The following is a 19,271-nucleotide window of genomic DNA, read 5'->3' as shown; positions in this document are numbered from 1 at the left end:
CTTGTGTTTTGCATGTGGAACAGATTTCTTTTCAGGTGGAGGGGGGATTAGAACTCCTTAGCATCAGAGCATGTTAATAATAATATACGAAATACTAATGCTTTGATGATCATTTCGAAAAATCCTTTCTTAGAGTACCTAGAAGCCAAGAGGAACATACGTGCCAATTTCAAGTTTGTAGGCTTTACGGTGCTGGAGATTTTGTGATGATGCATGAGGGGTATTTCACTTTTATATATATAGATTTTGCACAGAAGGAACTTAAATGTCAAGAAAGGCTGGGATTTGTGGCATGCATGATGGTCTTTAGTCCATTGCAACTCAACATTATAGGAGAAGTAATCCAACATATTTGAAAAGCATCAGGCTGGCATAAGCTAAGCTAGCTTTTTCATCTTAGAATCACAAGGTTGGAAGGGACTCAGAGATCATATAGTCTAACTCTTTGCTTTCTGCAAGGCCTAATTAGGCACTTCAGAGGACTACTATCTACCTTCAATATGAAGAGCTCCAGTGAACAGAAACATACTATAATGATGAGGCAAGTTTGTTTCACTGGTACACTACTTTTATCTTGAGAAAGATCATCAAATATTTCTGAGAGATTAAGAATTTTTTAGACTCTTTCATTATTAGATGTTGCCTTTTAACAATGTTGTTCTGTCTCTTTTAATAGAGGCTTTTAAGCAGCTGTTGATTTTTTTAAAAAGTTTTAACGCTATAATGGGTATATTTTTTACATGTAAAAAAATTCCATGTGACAGATATCAACCTACAAATAATTTTTTAAAAAATATAATAAAAGACTTCTTTCTAGAGAAAAACACCTAGAACTTAGTTCAGACAATTAATCCTAGAACCTATCAAGACTTTATGGTTCTTCCAATATCAACCTTGTCTGCTTCTGCAAAATATCCATTGTAGTCCTACAAACATATCCCTCTCCCCCCTTTGTCAAACAGCTAGCTGAATTTTGCACTACAAAGCATTTGTTGCTGGAAAACAACATCTGTATTATGTAGCAAATTCCCAATCTATGGTCCTTCATTAGCCACCCAAGCAAATATTTTGGATGCAATGAGCTTTCCTGGACAATAAAAATAAAGGAAAGTGCAGGCTTGTCCTTACCATGAAAGTGTGCCCAACTACTCAGAGTAAGAAGCAAGGAGAATGAGAAGTAAATAGGCAGTACGTTGCAGGAGGGAGAACAATGGAAGAAGAGCAGATAGCATTTTGATCAATTTTTTATGTCCTTTGTGATTAGTCCACTCCATACTACTGTTTTGTGAGAGTGCCTATATCATTTTCATGTCTTCTCAAACCAGAAGACTGGGAATATTGTGTTGGTGGAGCACATACAATCATTTATGTACTCGGCTCTGAAAGCATTAAAATGAGCAATTAAAAGAAGCATAATTCACATCTCCCCAACATATTAATAGAGTGCTCTTTGATCAGAATAAAAAACAAGCAGTTTCTACCAAAAGGGAGAGAAAGACTTATTTGCCAAAGATCCCTTGCCAACATTCATATCAGAGGGCCAAATCAAGTGTCAATTTGACTTCTCATCCTGGCCCTCCCACTCATTTGAAAACTCAAATTAGTTTAAACAGCAACTCTAACGTTTATGGAAATCCATTCCACCAGCCAGGCGCCAATTGGCAATTAATCTATGACCACATAGTGAGAGAGAACACAGCACAAATCACCATTTCAACTGCAGATAGGAAAGCACAAGAAAATGAATCCTTACTGCGAGATGCTTCCAAAGGAGAAAAATACCCATTATCAAAAGAATTTAAAAAGATGGTTAAGGTAGGGGTAGAAAAGTCATTTGTATTAGGTCACAATTTAAACCAATGTTTCTCAACTCAGGTGAGCACAATAAATTGGTTACAAAGCTTCGCATCTCTTCTCCTGCCAGTCAAATCAATATCACTCTTGACAAATCGCAAATGTAAGAAATTATTCTGAAAGGGTGTTATTAATGTTTAGGGATTCCTACTTCACTATTTGGCAACATAGCCAACCACTTTTAACAGAGTCTAGTTTGTCTATGATTTTTAAAGTGTCAGGAGGAGCTTCCGAGGGATAAAGACATAGGAAATATCTTTTATCAGTCCAGCTGCATACCCCTAAATCTTGTCCAAAACAACATCCCACTTAGGCAGATGTGTACAACTTTTCTAGTCCAAGGGCTAAACTCTTGCTTGACTGCAAGTGATGGACATGTTCCAAAAAGATACCATTATTTTGATTTAAAAGGATAGGTAATTAAAAAATTTTTTGTTATCCACTTAGTCTTCAGTTATTTATCCCCTATTCTATTACCATATTCGCATTGACAAATGTGTAACAACTTGTTAGGGATATACACCCTAGCAGAACGTGCAACGGCAGTCTAGCAGACAGGCAGATATGTGAGATAAAACGTTGTAGTAGCTTACACTCAGTAAGACAGATACACTATGCAAGTTAAATAGTTTTTATTCCAGCAAGAGTTATAGCATAGTCAAACAGTCCATATGTCATACACTAAGTTCAGTCAGTCCGGGGGTTATTCAGTTTGCAAAGTCCAGTGTCGAAAAAGAGTTCATTAAACTTACAATCAATCAGTCCAGTGATATATCTCTTTTGCAGTCAGAGATATGAAGAAAAATCAAACCCCTTTTCTTCTCTCAGCAAACACGCAGTTATCACCATCAATCTATCATTGTCAGCATTCCAGTATAAGCCAGGGCAAACAGTGAGCTCTCTTGCTCCCTCTTATGGTGATTTTACAACCGCACCCAAAAACTTGGTTTACAGTTTAAAGTGATACATACACTTAAATTCACTAACATAGTTTATATATATTATTTTTATCCAAACTAAGTTAGGTAACCAATGTTATCCCTAACACAACTTACAATGTATACTTGGATTTCACCCAAGGTTTTCACAGAATAAGTGTAGATTCAGGTTGTACACCTGAGTGATAAAACAGCACACTTTTAAACTGTCCCAATTCTACTATTTTTCATAGATACCAAGTGTACATTCTAATTATTGTAGGAATGTTTTCTGTGCTTCAGTTGAGAAGCTCCCCCCACTTCCCCTTTAACGTTGTAGTGTAATAAACTAACCTTTTAGCCATGAATGCTGAACATCGAGCAAAAACAACCATCAGAATCCCACCACTGTTTACAAGACTTGGACATGGATCTTGGAGACAAACAGTTGGAGAAAGAAAAGAGCACAGCTGCATAAAATGAACAGAAAAGCAGCAGGACTCCCTTAAGAAAGAGAAATGGGAAACGGTTAGTAGAGGGATCCTCAGAAATAGAAAAATCAATCAAGTGAAGAATATTGCTCTCTGGATTAGGAAGGTAGAGTAAGATATTAAGAACCAAAAAAGAATGTGGAAAATTGTGTTAATTGTTGAAATGTTGAATAAACAAATTTATTTTAAAAAAAGAACCAAAAAAGAAAGGCTAAATTTAAGAGGACAACTGAATGATAGGAGTTAGAAAGCCTGTGATCCATGCTTGCAGAATTAAAAGTATTAAAGTCAAATGAATGTTTATTCACAAATTACTTGTCGCATCAGCTGCATATATAAATGTTATTGGTGCAAAAGTGGAATCCAAGCACGTGTGAATTGATCCAGAAGTGCAAATACTAATTTTATAGGACAGGGATGAATTTGGTGTGCAATGCCTGCATTCCAGTTAGTTAGAAATGGTCCGGAAACACAAGCCCTAAAAAGGCGTATAAATGCCAAAGAAATAACAGAACAACCCCAAATCCTTCTTAATTAAAGTATTCTTTGAACTAACTCATGCCTGTAGGTCAAAAAGAAATGTGGACAACCTTGGCTATTGATAGTTCAGCTTCCTATTCTACAGTAGATATCATACATATTCATAACTCAAAGTGAAGGAAGTATCTACAGTAAACAATTATAACCATCCAAAGAGCTATTTGAATTCACTCCTGAGGCCTTGGGCAAGCACAGAAGAATTTTTCCTTTTTTTTCGTTTTCAACAGCTGTGTGACCACATGCATTATAAGAAAGTGCTTTTGGAATTCCCCAGTTTCTATATTCATTTGCTGTATAGCATTATGAGAAGGGGAGGTCACTGCAACTTGGGAAGGAAAAGTAAATTTTGAATCAACCCTAACCTCCCACCACTCAAAAAAAAAAAAAAAAAGTATGGGGTTGCTCAGTTTTGAATTTCAGCTAACTAGTCTGAAACCCACTTTAAAACACATTTAAAATATAACTTTAAGTTGGTATTAATATAAGTTAAAATTTCTAAGTAACACAGGAAACTTCCTGGCAGCAAGTAAACCAACAACTGGCTCAATGTCTCTTCTTCTACAGCACCAAGAAAAAGGGGAATCTGAAGCTAGCTGGGATAAAGAATTCATTATACTAGTAAAGTCAATGCAGGGTCTTAAATTAAACATCTTTCCCAAAGATTCAGTATATTTTCTTCAGGAAAGAAAAAGAAAAACCTATTAAAATACAGTTTATTATCATTACCATATCAATCTACTCATAGACATACAACAGCATGAGTTTGGGAAAATCCACCATCAAACCTGCTTAAAAAAAGGATGAATTTTAACAGGACTATTTCATTTTCTCCTTCCCAATCTAAGTTCCCAATTCTATTTCAAACTTTGGGAAACTCTTTGGAACAAATTTGGGTGTGTAAGAAAAACAGGGAAATGGTTCTCCTCTTGATTCTGCTAAAGAAACTAATTCATCAAATTTTATCAATTGTGCTCACAATCCTGTTTTAATTAAGCTTGGAGTCCTTATTTGTATAGTAACAATATCCAGAATTCTCAGCCAGACCATGCTAACTAGGAATTGCAGAAATCCTAGGTGAAATATAGCTGTAGAGCATCAGACCGAAGAAAACCGCACTAATCAAAACACATTCCAAAATGTATTTTTTAAAATTATTACTTACCTGATAACTTTTCACTCTAACAAAGTCAACTTTCATGGAGATGAACCTTTCTGAGTTTCTACTGAGGTTCTTAATATGTTCCACAAGATCAGCACAGAATTTGTAGCCACCTTTAAGTACACAGAGAACCACGATGTCATTGTGTCCAATGTCTTGCATGATATCTTTGGCCAGACGTTCTATCCTAAAATAAGAATTAAAAATAAATATAAGGTAAGATTTGGCCTCTCTAGTTCATGAGTCTTTTTTTGTGCAACACAACCACAATCAACTTCATATACAATTACATTTGTTTTTTATTCTCCTGCAGGGCATAAAAAGAGGCTATTTGCAAGACCATCTCTTCTTGAAAATATCTTACCTGTTCCACCAGATCACATAAAATAAGCACATGCTAGGACTCTTCCCTTAAATGTTGCTATCTAATGGCACCTAGGAAATGTGCATTTTCTGTAGTAGCTCCTACTCTGAGGAACACCTTTCACTTTGAGATCCAGTAGGCCTCACCTTCTTAACCAGGGGCATCACACTCAGGTTGTCACAGCAGCATCACATAATGTATCAGGACTTTTTCCCCCTTCACTAAACTGGGCATGAGATGGCCAGTGCATGACGCATCTGGCCCATGGGTCGGGAGTTTGACAGCCCTGCTCTTAACTTTTCTGAATGGTGTCAAGAGAGAGTTCTCCTCCCAGGCTCTGGGATAAGTAAAATCAGAATTGGAAGAGTTCTGTTAACTGCATTCAGGAAGACTGGTTACAGTGTAACATTTTTTATTTCTTTATTTATGTTTAATTATTTTATGATTTGTGCACTCTTTGGTTTTATACAACTGTAGTGAGGCACTCAGTGTTGTGATTAACCATATGCATAAATCAATCAATAATATTTGGCTGCAGTTTAGTGCATTGTGCATTCAGTAGTACATTATGCAGTGGAAATTATAATCATCAATTTTTCCATGTATGTATGTGTGTATATATGTGTGTGTGTGTGTGTATGTGTGTGCATGTGTGTGTGTGTGTGTATACATATACATATACGTATACATATACATACATACATATATGTGTGTGTGTGTGTGTGTGTGTGTGTGTGTGTGTGTGATTTCTTAAGTTTTTGTGGGTACTTACATGTATGGTATTCAACTTTGTTTGGGTATTTTCCCACGTCATTATAGTTGTGCTTTTAAAGTTGTAGCAACGTTTCGGCAGAATCTCATCTGCCATCATCAGGCTTCTGTATTGCGTTCGTCGAACTTTAAAAGCACAACTATAATGACGTGGGAAAATACCCGAACAAAGCTGAATACCATACATACCCACGAAAACTTAAGAAAACAAATATCAGACCTCTACGGGGAGGAAATAAATAGCCAGACCAAAACCTATGAGAAGCTGGAAGTTAAAAGAGCAGGAATACTATGTGACCTCATAGACGAACACAATACAGAACCCTGATGATGGCAGATGAGATTCTGCCGAAATGTTGCTACAACTTTAAAGCACAACTATAATGACGTGGGAAAATACCCGAACAAAGCTGAATAACATACATACATACATACATACATACATACATACATACATACATACATGTTTTCTTAAGTTTTTGCGGGTATTTATATGTATGGTATTCAGCTTTGTTCGGGTATTTTCCCATGTCATTATAGTTATGCTTTTAAAGTTGTAGCGACGTTTTGGCAGAATCTCATCTGCCATCATCAGGCTTGTATATTGTGTTCGTCTGTGAGTCAGGCTTTCACAGCCATTTCTGTTTTAAATTTGGTGCTAGCCTACTGCTGTGCCAGAATGGTTTTTTCTTCATCCTGATTGGTTGGGAGTCTTGGTCTGTGTTTATTGGTCTTGGAGTTTGCTGTGCTCTGCTTGATTGGTGTGTCTAATATCTTCTGTCTGTTTTGTAGCTTTTTTTTTTTTTTTTTGCACAGGGGACTAAGATACTACATAGGCATCACATCAGGACTGCCTTCAAAACAGACAGAAAAATAGGTTTCTAAGAAACCCCAAAGATAAAATTGACCTGGAAAACCAAGGCATACATGAAGTCCCCTGTGCATCATGCCCTGCCACATACATTGGATAGACCAATAGAAGAATAAGTACCCGCCTGCATGAACACAAAAATTCAGTAAAAAAGCTGGAACACACTTCCTCACTAGTCCAACACATGAAAGCAACAGGTCATAGCATCGACTTCAATGGCACCAAAACCCTAGCCACTATAGAAAACCCCAGCCACAGAATTATCAGAGAAGCCATAGAGATTGAAAAAAGACCTGAAAGCATGAATAGAAGAGATGACTCCACCAGACTGTCAATTATCTGGAAGCCTGCACTCACAAACAAAAAAAATCTCCACACCACAAGCCAAGCAAACAGCTGGGCACAAACAGTCCCCCCCCCCCATACCTCCAGCTTAAACACACCCCAACCAGGCACCCAGAAGAAACCTAGCTTCCTAATAAATGATAGCCGTCCGTTTACCTGAAACCAAGCTACACTAAAAGCCTCCAATTCAGGAAACACAATGTTGCCAGCCAATCAAGACCATCTGGAAGCTAGCCCTCACCAACAAACAAGTCCCAGCCACGAAAACCAACACCAGACCCAAAACAACACGGGACATCACTGCCAACCCCCCTCATCAGACCCAGGCCCAAGCCCATCCTATAAACGAAGGACAACTACCATCCAGAAAACAGACCACGGCTGCTTCGCCAGCTGTCGCACCCCTCAACCCCAAAACCAAACAAGCTGACACACACCAAGAACACAGACCCAGACCCCAAACTCGAAGCCAGACTAAAACCCAGAATGCTACATCACAGCCACCCCCTCAGGATATCACATCAGAAAACTCAGAAAATTACACCACAAGAACTCAAGAAGTTGCAATACAGCAAATGACCCAGGGTATCACAGCAAGGATGACCAAGGATACCACAGCAATAAATCTCACAAGGTCATCACACAATCCATTACCCAAGCCGTTACTACACAGGAGGCTAATGGAAAAGAGATCAAAACACAAATGACCCAGGAGATTACAACGCAGGACCCAGGATACCACAACAAAAGTACTCGCAAACCCATCACACAACCCATTACCCAAGCTGTTAAAACACGAGAGGCTAATGGAAAAAAGATCACTACAAAACAAATGACCCAGGAGATTACAGCACAAGATCGAGGATATCTCCACAACAAAACTCAGAAGGCCACCACACAGCCCATTATACCAACATCAACTCCATCAACCAATCAAGAGGCAGCAGTGCAGCCAACCAGCCCAGCACACCAGCCCCCACCACCAGTATATATAGAGAGACGGCAGCTCCGATCACACACTGCTTGCACTGGCATGAAGCCGAAAGCACCAGCCTGAGGATGGCGAGTGGGATCTCACTGAAACGTCTCCAAGATACTCTTAATCTTACACGGGAAAAGACCCGAACACACCTAGACCTACATATATATATATGTGTGTGGATCTTTGGTTATTCGGGTTTTCTCCTGCGTAAAATTGGAAATACTTCCAATTTTTCGGGAGAAAACCCGAATAACCAAAGATCCACATACAAATACCAGCGAAAACCTCAGAAAACACACACACACACACACACATGTATGTATGTATGTATGTATGTATGTATGTATGTATGTATGTATGTATATATGGTATTCAGCTTTGTTTGGGTATTTTCCCACGTCATTATAGTTGTGCTTTTAAAGTTGTAGCAATGTTTCATCAGAATCTCATTGCTACAACGTTGCTACAACTTTAAAAACACAACTATAATGACATGGGAAAATACCTGAACAAAGCTGAATACCATACATGTAAGTACCCACGAAAACGTAAGAAAATACACACACACACACACACCCCACTGGAGAAAGTGGGCCAAAATGTTTACATTTTCAATGGAGGGGGAGATTTGGTGTTAGCTTTAATGGAATCTAATAAAATATGCTTTAAGCCTAGCTCTTGTGATATAATTCTAGGGCAAGGGTGTCAAACTCGAATTCATTGAGGGCTGCATCAGGGTTGTGTTTGACCTCAGTGGGCTGAGGTGGGGCTCCTGAGCTCCATTTTCAGTTGCGATGTCCTCCTGCCACTCTCTGCCAGTGAAAATGGAGTCTTGAGCTCCATTTTTGCTGACAGAGGCACCATGGGCCAGTCTTCTGCTGTTTCCAGGGCAGCACCATGGGCTAGATGTAAGCACCCCCCTGGGCCAGGTCTGGGCCCCAGGCCTTGAGTTTGACACCCTTGTTCTAGCGGGTATCCAACACCTTCCAGAACCTGGCCAGTTTTGACAACTAAGCAAGATCAGACTTGCTTAATATTTAAATAGGAGATCTTTAAGAAAACATCCAGGGATGTAGGCTAGATCAGGAAATTAAAAAGAAAACATGAATGAATTAATTCTATATTATGTCAAGAAAACAGTATGGCAGTGGCTGTGAAATTATCAGGAGTACAATTCAAGTCAACAGAGACTTCAGCTCCTAAATATATAAATATAAAATATATTTGGATGAGCATCATCACCTTTCGAATTCTGATGTAACTGTCTGATAACACTTTTACACAAGAGAATCAGAACTCTTATACACATTATTACAACTCAGAAGTATGCTTCATATGCAGCACAATTTAGGATTCTTCTGTCAATATGCAGCACATTTTCACAGCTTATTATATCAAATCTTCAATGTATGTTGATTATCCAGTAAGGAGCATAGCAATCCTAAATCAATGCTATTTTAATACATCAGAAATTCTCTCTTTCCATTATTTTTCTCTGCACCTTGAGTTGCATCTTAGACATTTAGCCTCTAGGCCATTATTAACATTCATAATGTCTCACACGATAAGAATTTATAGTATACTCTGGAGGATAAGTGATCAAGACATATTCCCCATCCACCAAGAACAAAAGCATATTTTGACAGAGTTTATTTTAAACTGTAAATTATTATTTGAAACAGGCAAATCTCCCAGCATCTCTCACCATCAACTATGTTGGCTAGGGTTGCTAAGGGTTATGGCCCACCCATCTTAAGGCATGAAATATTAAACAGACATTTCCCCACTTAATTTTCTACTTCAAGGCAGCCATCTAGAACAGTGCAGAATGGATAGATCTGAAGATTTATCATTTTAGTTTCCACATTCAAAATATAACATATAACATTACTGGATTTCCTTGGGTAAAAGTCGCTTTTCAGAGTAAGATGGACAGCATTTAAATTTAATAAATAAATGTCACATTTAATTGATTCAAACATGCTAGTAAGTCTAATAAGCTAAATTTTGAATTAGCATGGCATGAAACTAAACCAGTGTAGTTTATTCCATCAATCATGGTTTCATTCAACATAGTTTGGAACAAGCTGTGGACCTAAATCCTCTACTAATTGGCAAAAAACAACAAATTAAAAACCTCTGCTTTTAAAATGGATACAAAACCCTATTTTATAATAACAATATTTAATGTGATATTTAAATTTCTCTGGAATGTAACCACAATCGTGATTACATTCAAACATAGTTTAAAGCAAGCTGTGGATCTAATCCTACTATTAACTGGCAAAAAAAAAAACCTTGTTTGGAGCAAATTAATGTATCAGAAATAAAAAACAGCTCTGTTTTTAAATGGGCTATGCAAGCCTATTTTATAATAATAATATTTAATGTGGAATTTGAATTTCTCTGGAAATTACCCACCCCAAAAGGGAAAATATATCCTCTCACTGGCATTTGCTCCACTAAGATCAGGAGAGAAGTAGCAGCAGATACTGAGAGAATGAGCCTCGACATTCTCTGAATGGACATATGCCCTAAGCCCACCAACTCAAATCTAGGAACAGTTTTATGGCAACGACAAACATTCTTGAGGTACACAAGAACAAATTAAAAGTTGGAAGAAGGAGACCATTGGAAAAGGAATAACATTAAAAAAGGATATAGATGAAGGATCTGACCTCCATTATATTACTTGGAGGACTCTGAATAGGTTGAGAGTTGAGTGGCTAAATGTAAAACTAATATGCTCAAGGGGAAGCTCTTAGCAGATAATATCATGCTATGTGACTGTGGAGAGACACCAAGAAGGTGGCTTCAATCTGGCATCTTAAAATTTGATGTAGACATGGAAGAAGAAATTTCTCTGGAATTCAGCCACTCCTCTATGGGAAGTTCTGAATGATAGAAATGAGGAGAGACTTATAAAGAGACTTCTTCAAGCTATCTGCTGAAAGGATAAAAATGAAAATGGACAAGTAACACAACACTATAATTCACTATTGAAGGATTGCACATGTAAAAAATATAAATCACAGGTTTTAAATCCACCAAAGTTTTTTTTACCTGTCAACAATGATCCCATGGGGTATGAGGACATAGTCAAGATCTCCACAGTAATGCTGTGGATATGTAAACAGATCCAAGCTATATCCTGGCCAATCATCTGAAATCTGCAAGCAGATAAAAGTTGGTTAAAATAAACATTTCTTTACTACTTTACAAATGTGTTACTGCAGTTATCTGAGGAGTAGACTTTTAAATATGGAAAATGAAGTAAAAAGGAAAATGGGAGGTATCAAAATCTTGTTATTGCTAGCTCGTTGGATTTCACCTGCCAGTGAATTCACTGGCTAGATTTTCTGGGAATTTGTGCAACCATTATAAGGCAACCAGGGAAGAAGAAATGTATCTAAATGGATTAATCAAAAAATCAAGTAACACAAAGAAAAATATGGCTTCAAATTCTTGTAAATCAAGAGATAATGATAGTTTAGCTTAGTTTTATGTTGAAATCCAGTTGCTATGGCTTATTAATAAGCTATGCTTTAAAGAAAACATGGCTGGACACAATGGGTGGCAACAATTGTTCTGGCCTCTATTAAGACCTGTTCTCTGCTCACAAAATGCCTTCTATCTACTTAAAATTTAATTCTAACTCATTTTTATAACTGTCAAATTGAACTAGACAGACAAATCTTACATAATTTTGGCATTCTTAAATTTTGATGATTCCAGAATTTCCAGGGGAAGATGATATTCAAGGTCAGAATATCTTGGCCTCATTTCAGTATAACATACTGGGATTACATTAGTCTTGATGGTTGATGATTCTTTAAATTCTTTCACAAAAATACAGAATACCATTTCTAATCTTCAAGTGTTGATATGTGCTCTGACCCAAAAGTATTGTAAACTAGTACGAGAACTTCCAAACTTGAATAAATTTCCTCTGAACAGCTTTCATTAAAGATGTTGGCAAAAAACATCTTCCAGTCCATCTGGACAAAAATTCAAGGTTAGCATGCCACTTTTTGTCTGAAATTCTGGGAATGTGGAAAACAATCCACAAAAATTTATGGCATGGTTTTTCACGATTCATGGTTTTTCAGACAGCTCCCCAAGTCAAAATCTAGGCTGACCATATCTATAAAGGATTGTAGCATTTTGGTTGTACAGCAACAAATGTACCTAAAAATCTAGTCCCCCAACACTCTGAGATCATATTATCAGTATCTTGCTGGCAAAAGAGCCAACCTTTTGCAGTTTTTTTTCAAAGTAGGTTTTAATCAGAATGGAAACATTAAGGCTTACGGAGGCAAATCATTTCCTTTTCAAGTCAAAAATGACTTCCCTGTCTAGCCTACAGATCTTGAATTTTCCAGTTGTCTTTAATTGAAGTATAATCTAGTCCTGGTCCAACCCTGCATAGCCCAGTGGTCAGTGAACATTGACTGAAATGTTACTGGATTAATTCCATTAGAAATCCTACAGATGGTCTGAAAATTGCATTGTGATATCTGATCACTTTGGGCCATTTTTCAAGGAAGGTTTATGGATGGAATGTAAGCAGTTTGCCTCCCCCAGCCCTCTATCCTTAAATCCCAATCCTAAAAAGGAAGAATTCTGATCCCCTTCCACTTAGAGAACTCCTGCAACCTTTTGCAAGGTCAATTGGCCTTGATCCTTCAAAACTGCTTGCCCTTCTTCTAAAGAAAGCCCAGCTGTAGTCCTAAAATAAGCATAGAGGTAGCATTCTGAGTACAAGAAATGTTGCATCTTTATTAAGACAAGCTGGCTTTTAAAATTAGCTGTTTTTTTTAAATGTTAACATTATGTGTAACATCCTGATTTAGTCATATTTATATTCACCGATTTAATGAGTCTATTCTAAATATGATTAATTCAAGAGTCAACCATACATCTATCTCTATCTCTATCTCTATCTCTATCTCTATCTCTCTCTCTCTATCTATCTATCTATCTATCTATCTATCTATCTATCTATCTATACACACACACATACACGTCCAGTAGAATATGAAAATAGGAGTGATATTCCTGTATTTTTTTTTAGATTTTACTGTAAGGGGAACATAACTTCTCAGAGGTGTTCATAATATATTAAATACTGTATGTATGTATGTATGTATGTATGTATGTATGTATGTATGTATGTATGTATGGTATTTAGGTTTCTTCGGGTATTTTCCCACGTCTTAATGGTAGTGCTTTTATAGCGACATTTCGGCAGAATCTCATCTGCCATCCTCAGGCTTGTGTATTGGGGTTTTTTCCTAATCGTGTGTGTCAGGCTTTAGCAGTCGTTTCTGTTTGAATTTAGTGCTGGCTTCGTGCTTTATTTGAATGGTTTTTTCTTCATCCTGATTGGCTGGGAGTCTAGGTTTGTGTTTATCGGTCTTCGAGTTGCTGTGTTTTTGATCAGCTGGCAACATTGTGTTTTGTGTATCAGGTTTTTTTTAGTGCAGCTTGGTTTCTTGTGAATGGTGAATTCAAACAGAAATGGCTGCTAAAGCTTGACACACACGATTAGGGAAAAAAACCCCAATACACAAGCCTGAGGATGGCAGATGAGATTCTGCCGAAATGTCACTATAACTTTAAAAGCTCAACTATTAAGACATGGGAAAATACCTGAAGAAACCTAAATACCATACATATAATACCCGTGAAAACATAAGAAAACGTGTGTGTGTGTGTGTGTGTGTGTGTGTGTGTGTGTGTGTGTAGTCCTTGACTTACAACCATTTGTTTAGTGACTGTTTGAAGTTATTCCAGCACTGAAAAAGGTGACTTTTCACATTTAAAACCAATGCAGCATCCCCATGGTCACATGATCAAAATTCAAATGCTTGGCAACTGGCATGTATTTATTATAGTTGCAATGTCCTGGGTCATGTGATTACCTTTTGTGATTTTCTGACAAGCAAAATCAATGGGGAAGCCAAATTCACTTAACAGCTGTGTTACTAAGTTAACAACTGCAGTGATTCACTTAAAAGCTGTCTCACTTAGCAACAGAAATTTTGAGCTCAATTGTAATAATAAATCGAGGTAAAGAGAACATTAATGAAAAATTCTGCTTTAAGGATACTGCAGTTATTAGTACTGTTTATATTCTAATAAGTATACGTCATGTTATTTTTTTAAAGATATTTTTGCTTTGGTATACAAATCTATTATATAATTTATCATAAGAATATTAATTTATTTTACTGAGCTAAATATGCATGAGAAAATTTTCAATGATTTGAACAGGGAAGTAGTACAGAAAAAGAATAACCTCTTTTTCTAAAATGAGATTCCTATAGCAACTAAAGAGATTTCTAGCTTGCTTCACTCTCTTACTATTAAGTGATGTTCTCCTTAAAATTAATATATAACTGTGAAAGAGAATATAAAAATTGAAGATAGATTCACAAAATTAGAACCAACAGATTGCTTTATTTCAAAGCAAACTACCCTGTGTTTAAACCATTGTTTATTGCATAAACCGGTCATAATTTGCTCTTCTCAATATGGTGGCAAGAGCTGACTTGCAGATAGATCCTCCTACCAAAGATGTGGGTTAGAAATTTGTCGATATGTTTTGTGGAAAATTTTGGTTGTTTAAAAATTGGATGAATATGGCTTTCCAGATGATTGTTCTAAAAGAGAGAGAAGGAGAGATTTCATGATTGTTTCTGGTTGTTTCCAATCGATAGGCTAGAGAAGTTACAGAAAACTGAAACAAAGTAAGAGGTTGCTGGGTTGAAAATAGTCATCAATATACAATTGTTCATTTAGTGACCAAGGTTACAATGGTACTGAAAATTACAGATAATAAGAGTTGGAAGGGATCTTTTAGTTATCTAGTCCAAACCCCCACCCAAGCGGGAGACCCTAAACCATTTCTGACAAATGGCAGTCCAATCTCTTCTTGAAAGTCTCAAGTGATGGCGCTCCCACAACTTCTGAAGACAAGCTGTTCCATTGGTTGATTGTTCTCACTGTCAGAAAGTTTCTCCTTATTTCCAGGTTAAATCTCTCTGTGTTACTAACTTAACAATTGCAATGATTCCTTAAACAACCCTGGCAAAAAAAAGATTGTAAAACGGGGCAAAATTAACAAAAATATCTTGCTTAGCAATGGAAATTTTGGGCTCAATTGCCATTTTAAGTCAAGAATTATCTATATTTGAATCTGGGGCTTCCCATCCTATTGCTATTCCCCCCAAATTACTAGACAGACTCTTAAAAAGGCTACAGCGTATTACTCAAGTGTATATTTTGGGTAAAAAAAAAAACCTTAGACTTAAAGTTTAATTATCATCCTCTACCTCATATTTTAATGCCAGCAACAACATATTACCAAAGCTAGAACATAGTTCCACGTTTACAGAATATTCACCCAGAAGCAACTCCTGCTGCGTACAGTGAGGCTTATTTAGAGGCGCACATAGGACTGATCTGTTCTGCCAACAAATCAATCAGGTGCATTTAAATTTTATACATTTCAGACCAAAAGGTTTACACAGCACAGTTAGTCCTAAGCACTATACAGATAGTCCTTGACTTACGACCACAACGGAGTGCAACATTTATGTTATAAGTGAGACAATTGTTAAGTGAGTTTTGCCTCATTTAATACCTTTAATGCCATAGTTAAATGAATCACTGTAGGTTATAATTTAGTAACATGGTGAATCTGGCTTCCCCACTGACTTTGCTTTATTGAAGGTTGCAAAAGATGATCATATGACTCCATGACATGGCAATCGTCATAAATGGTAGCTGCCAAGCATTCAAATTTTGTTCATTACCAAGGAGATGCTGCAACAATCATAAGTGTGAAAAACAATCATGTCAGTTTTTTCACTGCCACTGTGACTTCAAATGATCACTAAATAAATGGTTGTAAGTAGAGGACTACCTGTATTTTAGAAGAGATTCTTTTTTTTGCAAAACAAAACAAGATTCTTCTGAGGTAAAAAAAAAATGAGAATATTCTCCCCTTTTCTATAGCTGCTTCTCCTCATCTGGCTGGTTTTATAATTTAAATCATGTGACAGTGCAATTTCATACCTCTTAGCCACATTAAAAGAAGTTCAATCCTTGACTTAGCATTTTGTCCGTAATTTCCATTGCTAAGCAAGACAGTTCATTTACAAACTTTTCCTATGGTTGTTAAATGAATCACAGTAGTGTTAAGTGAATCACATGGTCATTAAGGAAATCTCACTTCCGCCATTTATTTTGCTAGTTGGATGCAGTCTGGGAAGGTTTCAAATGGCAATCACATAACCCTGGGACCCTGCAAAAATCATAAATACATGCTGGTTGCTGAGTGCCCAAATTTTGATCACATGACCATGGGGCTACAGATATAAGTGCAAGGAGTGGTCACAAGTCATTTTTTCCAGGGCAACTGTAACTTCAAACATTTGCTAAATGAATGATAATAAGTCAAGGACTACCTGTCACAATACATTTGAGTCAAATTTTACTCCTTCTGTCTACACTGCAGTTTTCTGAGCAGTATTATAAAAGTGTATTCTTTTAGGAACTTTTTAAACAATTAATATCCCCAATATTCCTTGCTATTCTCCCCTCCAAGTTAACAAAGCTGCATTGGTCATATGCCCCATTCATAAGGGTGTTTACTTTTAAATAAACACATATGAATTTTAGTCTGTGATTCATGTGTTCAGGAGGTAGCCATATTTATTATTTAAGAAGTCAACGTATAATTGAATATTGAATACTGAAACACTTATGGTATTAAAGCTATAATGCCCCTTTATAAGCATTTTCTTAAGAACCTTCAAATCATCTCTCTAAAAAACAGTACAATCTTCCACCCACATCTTTCTGAAGGTAGGATTGTTTTATTCAGGTCAATCAATGTAATGAATTGAGGGGGTGGGGGGAACCCTAAGAATGGTTCCACCTCTTTTCATAAGCGTTATACCAATTACGCAAGAGGACAACACTGTATCACGTGTAACTCCTCCAGATCATGGGGGAAGTGGGGGGGGAGGAAGCTGTGCAAATAATCCCTTTAGCAGAACTGATGCGATTAAAGTGATGCATGAATGCAGATCCTGAATGCGTGGCTTTTAAGGGACGGGAGAGGGAGCGGGGTGGGTGGGTGACGTGTCCCTGCTATCGTCGTATTCCAAATCATATTCACTATGGAGGGAATCGGTGAAAGATTTTCGTGCCCACAAGACGATCGTGTGACACTCAGTTGGGAAGAGGATCGAGATCGCCCTATGCTGTTACTGTAGTTAAAAGTCTGCAACCCCAGGCTACCAATTTCTCCGGGAGAAAAACAAGCCCTTTCGCCTTCCATGGTTGGGTGGCGGGCAATGCAATTGTTAAAACCTGCCATCTCACTCGTGGCAAGGAATTTATCCCCAGCGCGCGGCTTCATAGAGCTAGCTCCCTTTCGGTTCAAACGTGCTTTCATTCTGGGTACCCTAACGATGAAATAAATACTAAAAAGCCCCCGGGGTCATTTAAACTACCGACCGAGGCGTGAGAAAGCAGAGGTTGAAGTCCAGGAAGATGGGGAAGTGGGGGGGTGTCAGGTGAGCGAAGCGTGGTCGGGCGGATGGCGGGGTGCTGAAGGGACTGGGAGGGAGCCGGGCTGGCTATCGCGCCTGCAACAGCTATTGCGGCAGGCCGATCCGGGAGTGGGGGAAAGTTTTCATTTACCACGACCCCTCGGCCGCTGCTTCTCGGCGCCTCTGCCACGCTAGTCCTGCTGCTCAGCCCCGCCATCTTCACAAGGGGCTGGACAAAGCCTTGAGGAGGGAGAATAGAGAGGCGAGGAGAAGGAGGGGGAGGAAAACGTGAGCGCTGAGCCCAGCCTCCTTTCTCGCTCCGATCGGATGTGGTGAGCCGTAGGAGTCGAGGAGGAGAAGGCAGCGGCTGCGCCGCGCTCAGGCTGGAGGAAAGAAGAAGCGACTGTCAAGCAAACCAACTCGAGGAGGGAAAATCTGTGCAGCAGGTCCTAGTTGCTTGGATGCGATTTCTCCCTCTTCCCGATCCCCGGCCGAGCTCCGTAGCTCAGGCTTGGCTCGCCTCTTCCAACATAGGGGGATGAGGTAGAGGCAAAGCCCCGCTTCTAATCACGTTTGAGCCGGGATTAAATTTGCCTGGTCTCCTATTCCGCGGCCCCTGCCTCGCTCTTCTCGCCTTCCTAGAAACGGATCGGCGTACGGAGTGGCAAAGGCTGGTTCGTTGAATAAACCACAGGTGGAATTGATCTTTGACCTGCTTATTGTACACGTAGCCTCGCTGGACAAATTGCATTTCACTACAGTACTGAATTATAGCATGGTTTATTTGGCTTTGATTTACAGCCTACAGCAAGCCCCAGGCTAGCTCTAGCCTTGCCTTTATGGTTCAGCTAGCCTTGCTAATGACCTGTCTTAAACTGGTATGAGTCAAAGTAAACCAAGCAAAACAGAGGGCATTAAACTCTGTAAAACTTTACAACTTCTTAGCATTCCCTTAAAGAAGATGAAATATAAGACACTCTCATGAGTCCCAAATAAAAGTTTACTCACATTTATTCTTTTGCTATAATAATAGGACAAATGAACCAGTTCCAATCCCTGGCAGTTCTATATGTAAATATAAATGGAGTGACATTCTTTGAATTCTCAGAATGTATTTTGTCCAACTTCCTGGAGAGGGAGAATTGAATAAGAATGTTTGCCTTGTGTCTGTAGCTCAAATGGTTTTCATTATGACATTTTTTTCCTCTATAATCAGCAATACTGATGACCTTCATGAAAGAATACATAGTCTGTTTAAAATGGAATGAGAGCAGCTTTGATAGATGCTTCATTGTGCCTGAAGTTGACAAAAGAAGCCTTTGCCATTATAATCAATATAATAATCAATATAATAAAAGAAGGTATTCTATAAGAATTGATTGATGACTATGTGCCATCAAATCAGTGTTGA

At 38.1% G+C, this 19,271-nt stretch overlaps 1 protein-coding gene across 1 annotated transcript in view; it reads right to left on the bottom strand.

Annotated features, from left to right (window-relative positions):
* Positions 1–18,506, bottom strand: part of PRTFDC1 (phosphoribosyl transferase domain containing 1) — a 55,712-nt gene extending 37,206 nt beyond the window's left edge. The window contains exons 1-3 of the mRNA XM_026672124.2: positions 18,012–18,506; positions 11,358–11,464; positions 4,965–5,148 (exon numbers count right to left, since the gene is read on the bottom strand). Of these exons, the coding sequence (XP_026527909.1) occupies positions 4,965–5,148; positions 11,358–11,464; positions 18,012–18,077 (357 nt within the window). The 5' untranslated portion in view covers positions 18,078–18,506. The remainder of the gene's footprint in view (positions 1–4,964; positions 5,149–11,357; positions 11,465–18,011) is intronic.
* Positions 18,507–19,271: the final 765 nt, after the last annotated feature.

The sequence above is a fragment of the Notechis scutatus genome, chromosome Z (assembly GCF_049901735.1).
Source record: "Notechis scutatus isolate UNSWTSFEM ecotype Mainland chromosome Z, rNotScu1.2, whole genome shotgun sequence".
Lineage (NCBI taxonomy): Eukaryota > Metazoa > Chordata > Lepidosauria > Squamata > Elapidae > Notechis > Notechis scutatus.
The sequence above is the reverse complement of the archived record's forward strand: the minus strand, read 5'-3'. Positions and strand labels throughout refer to the sequence as shown.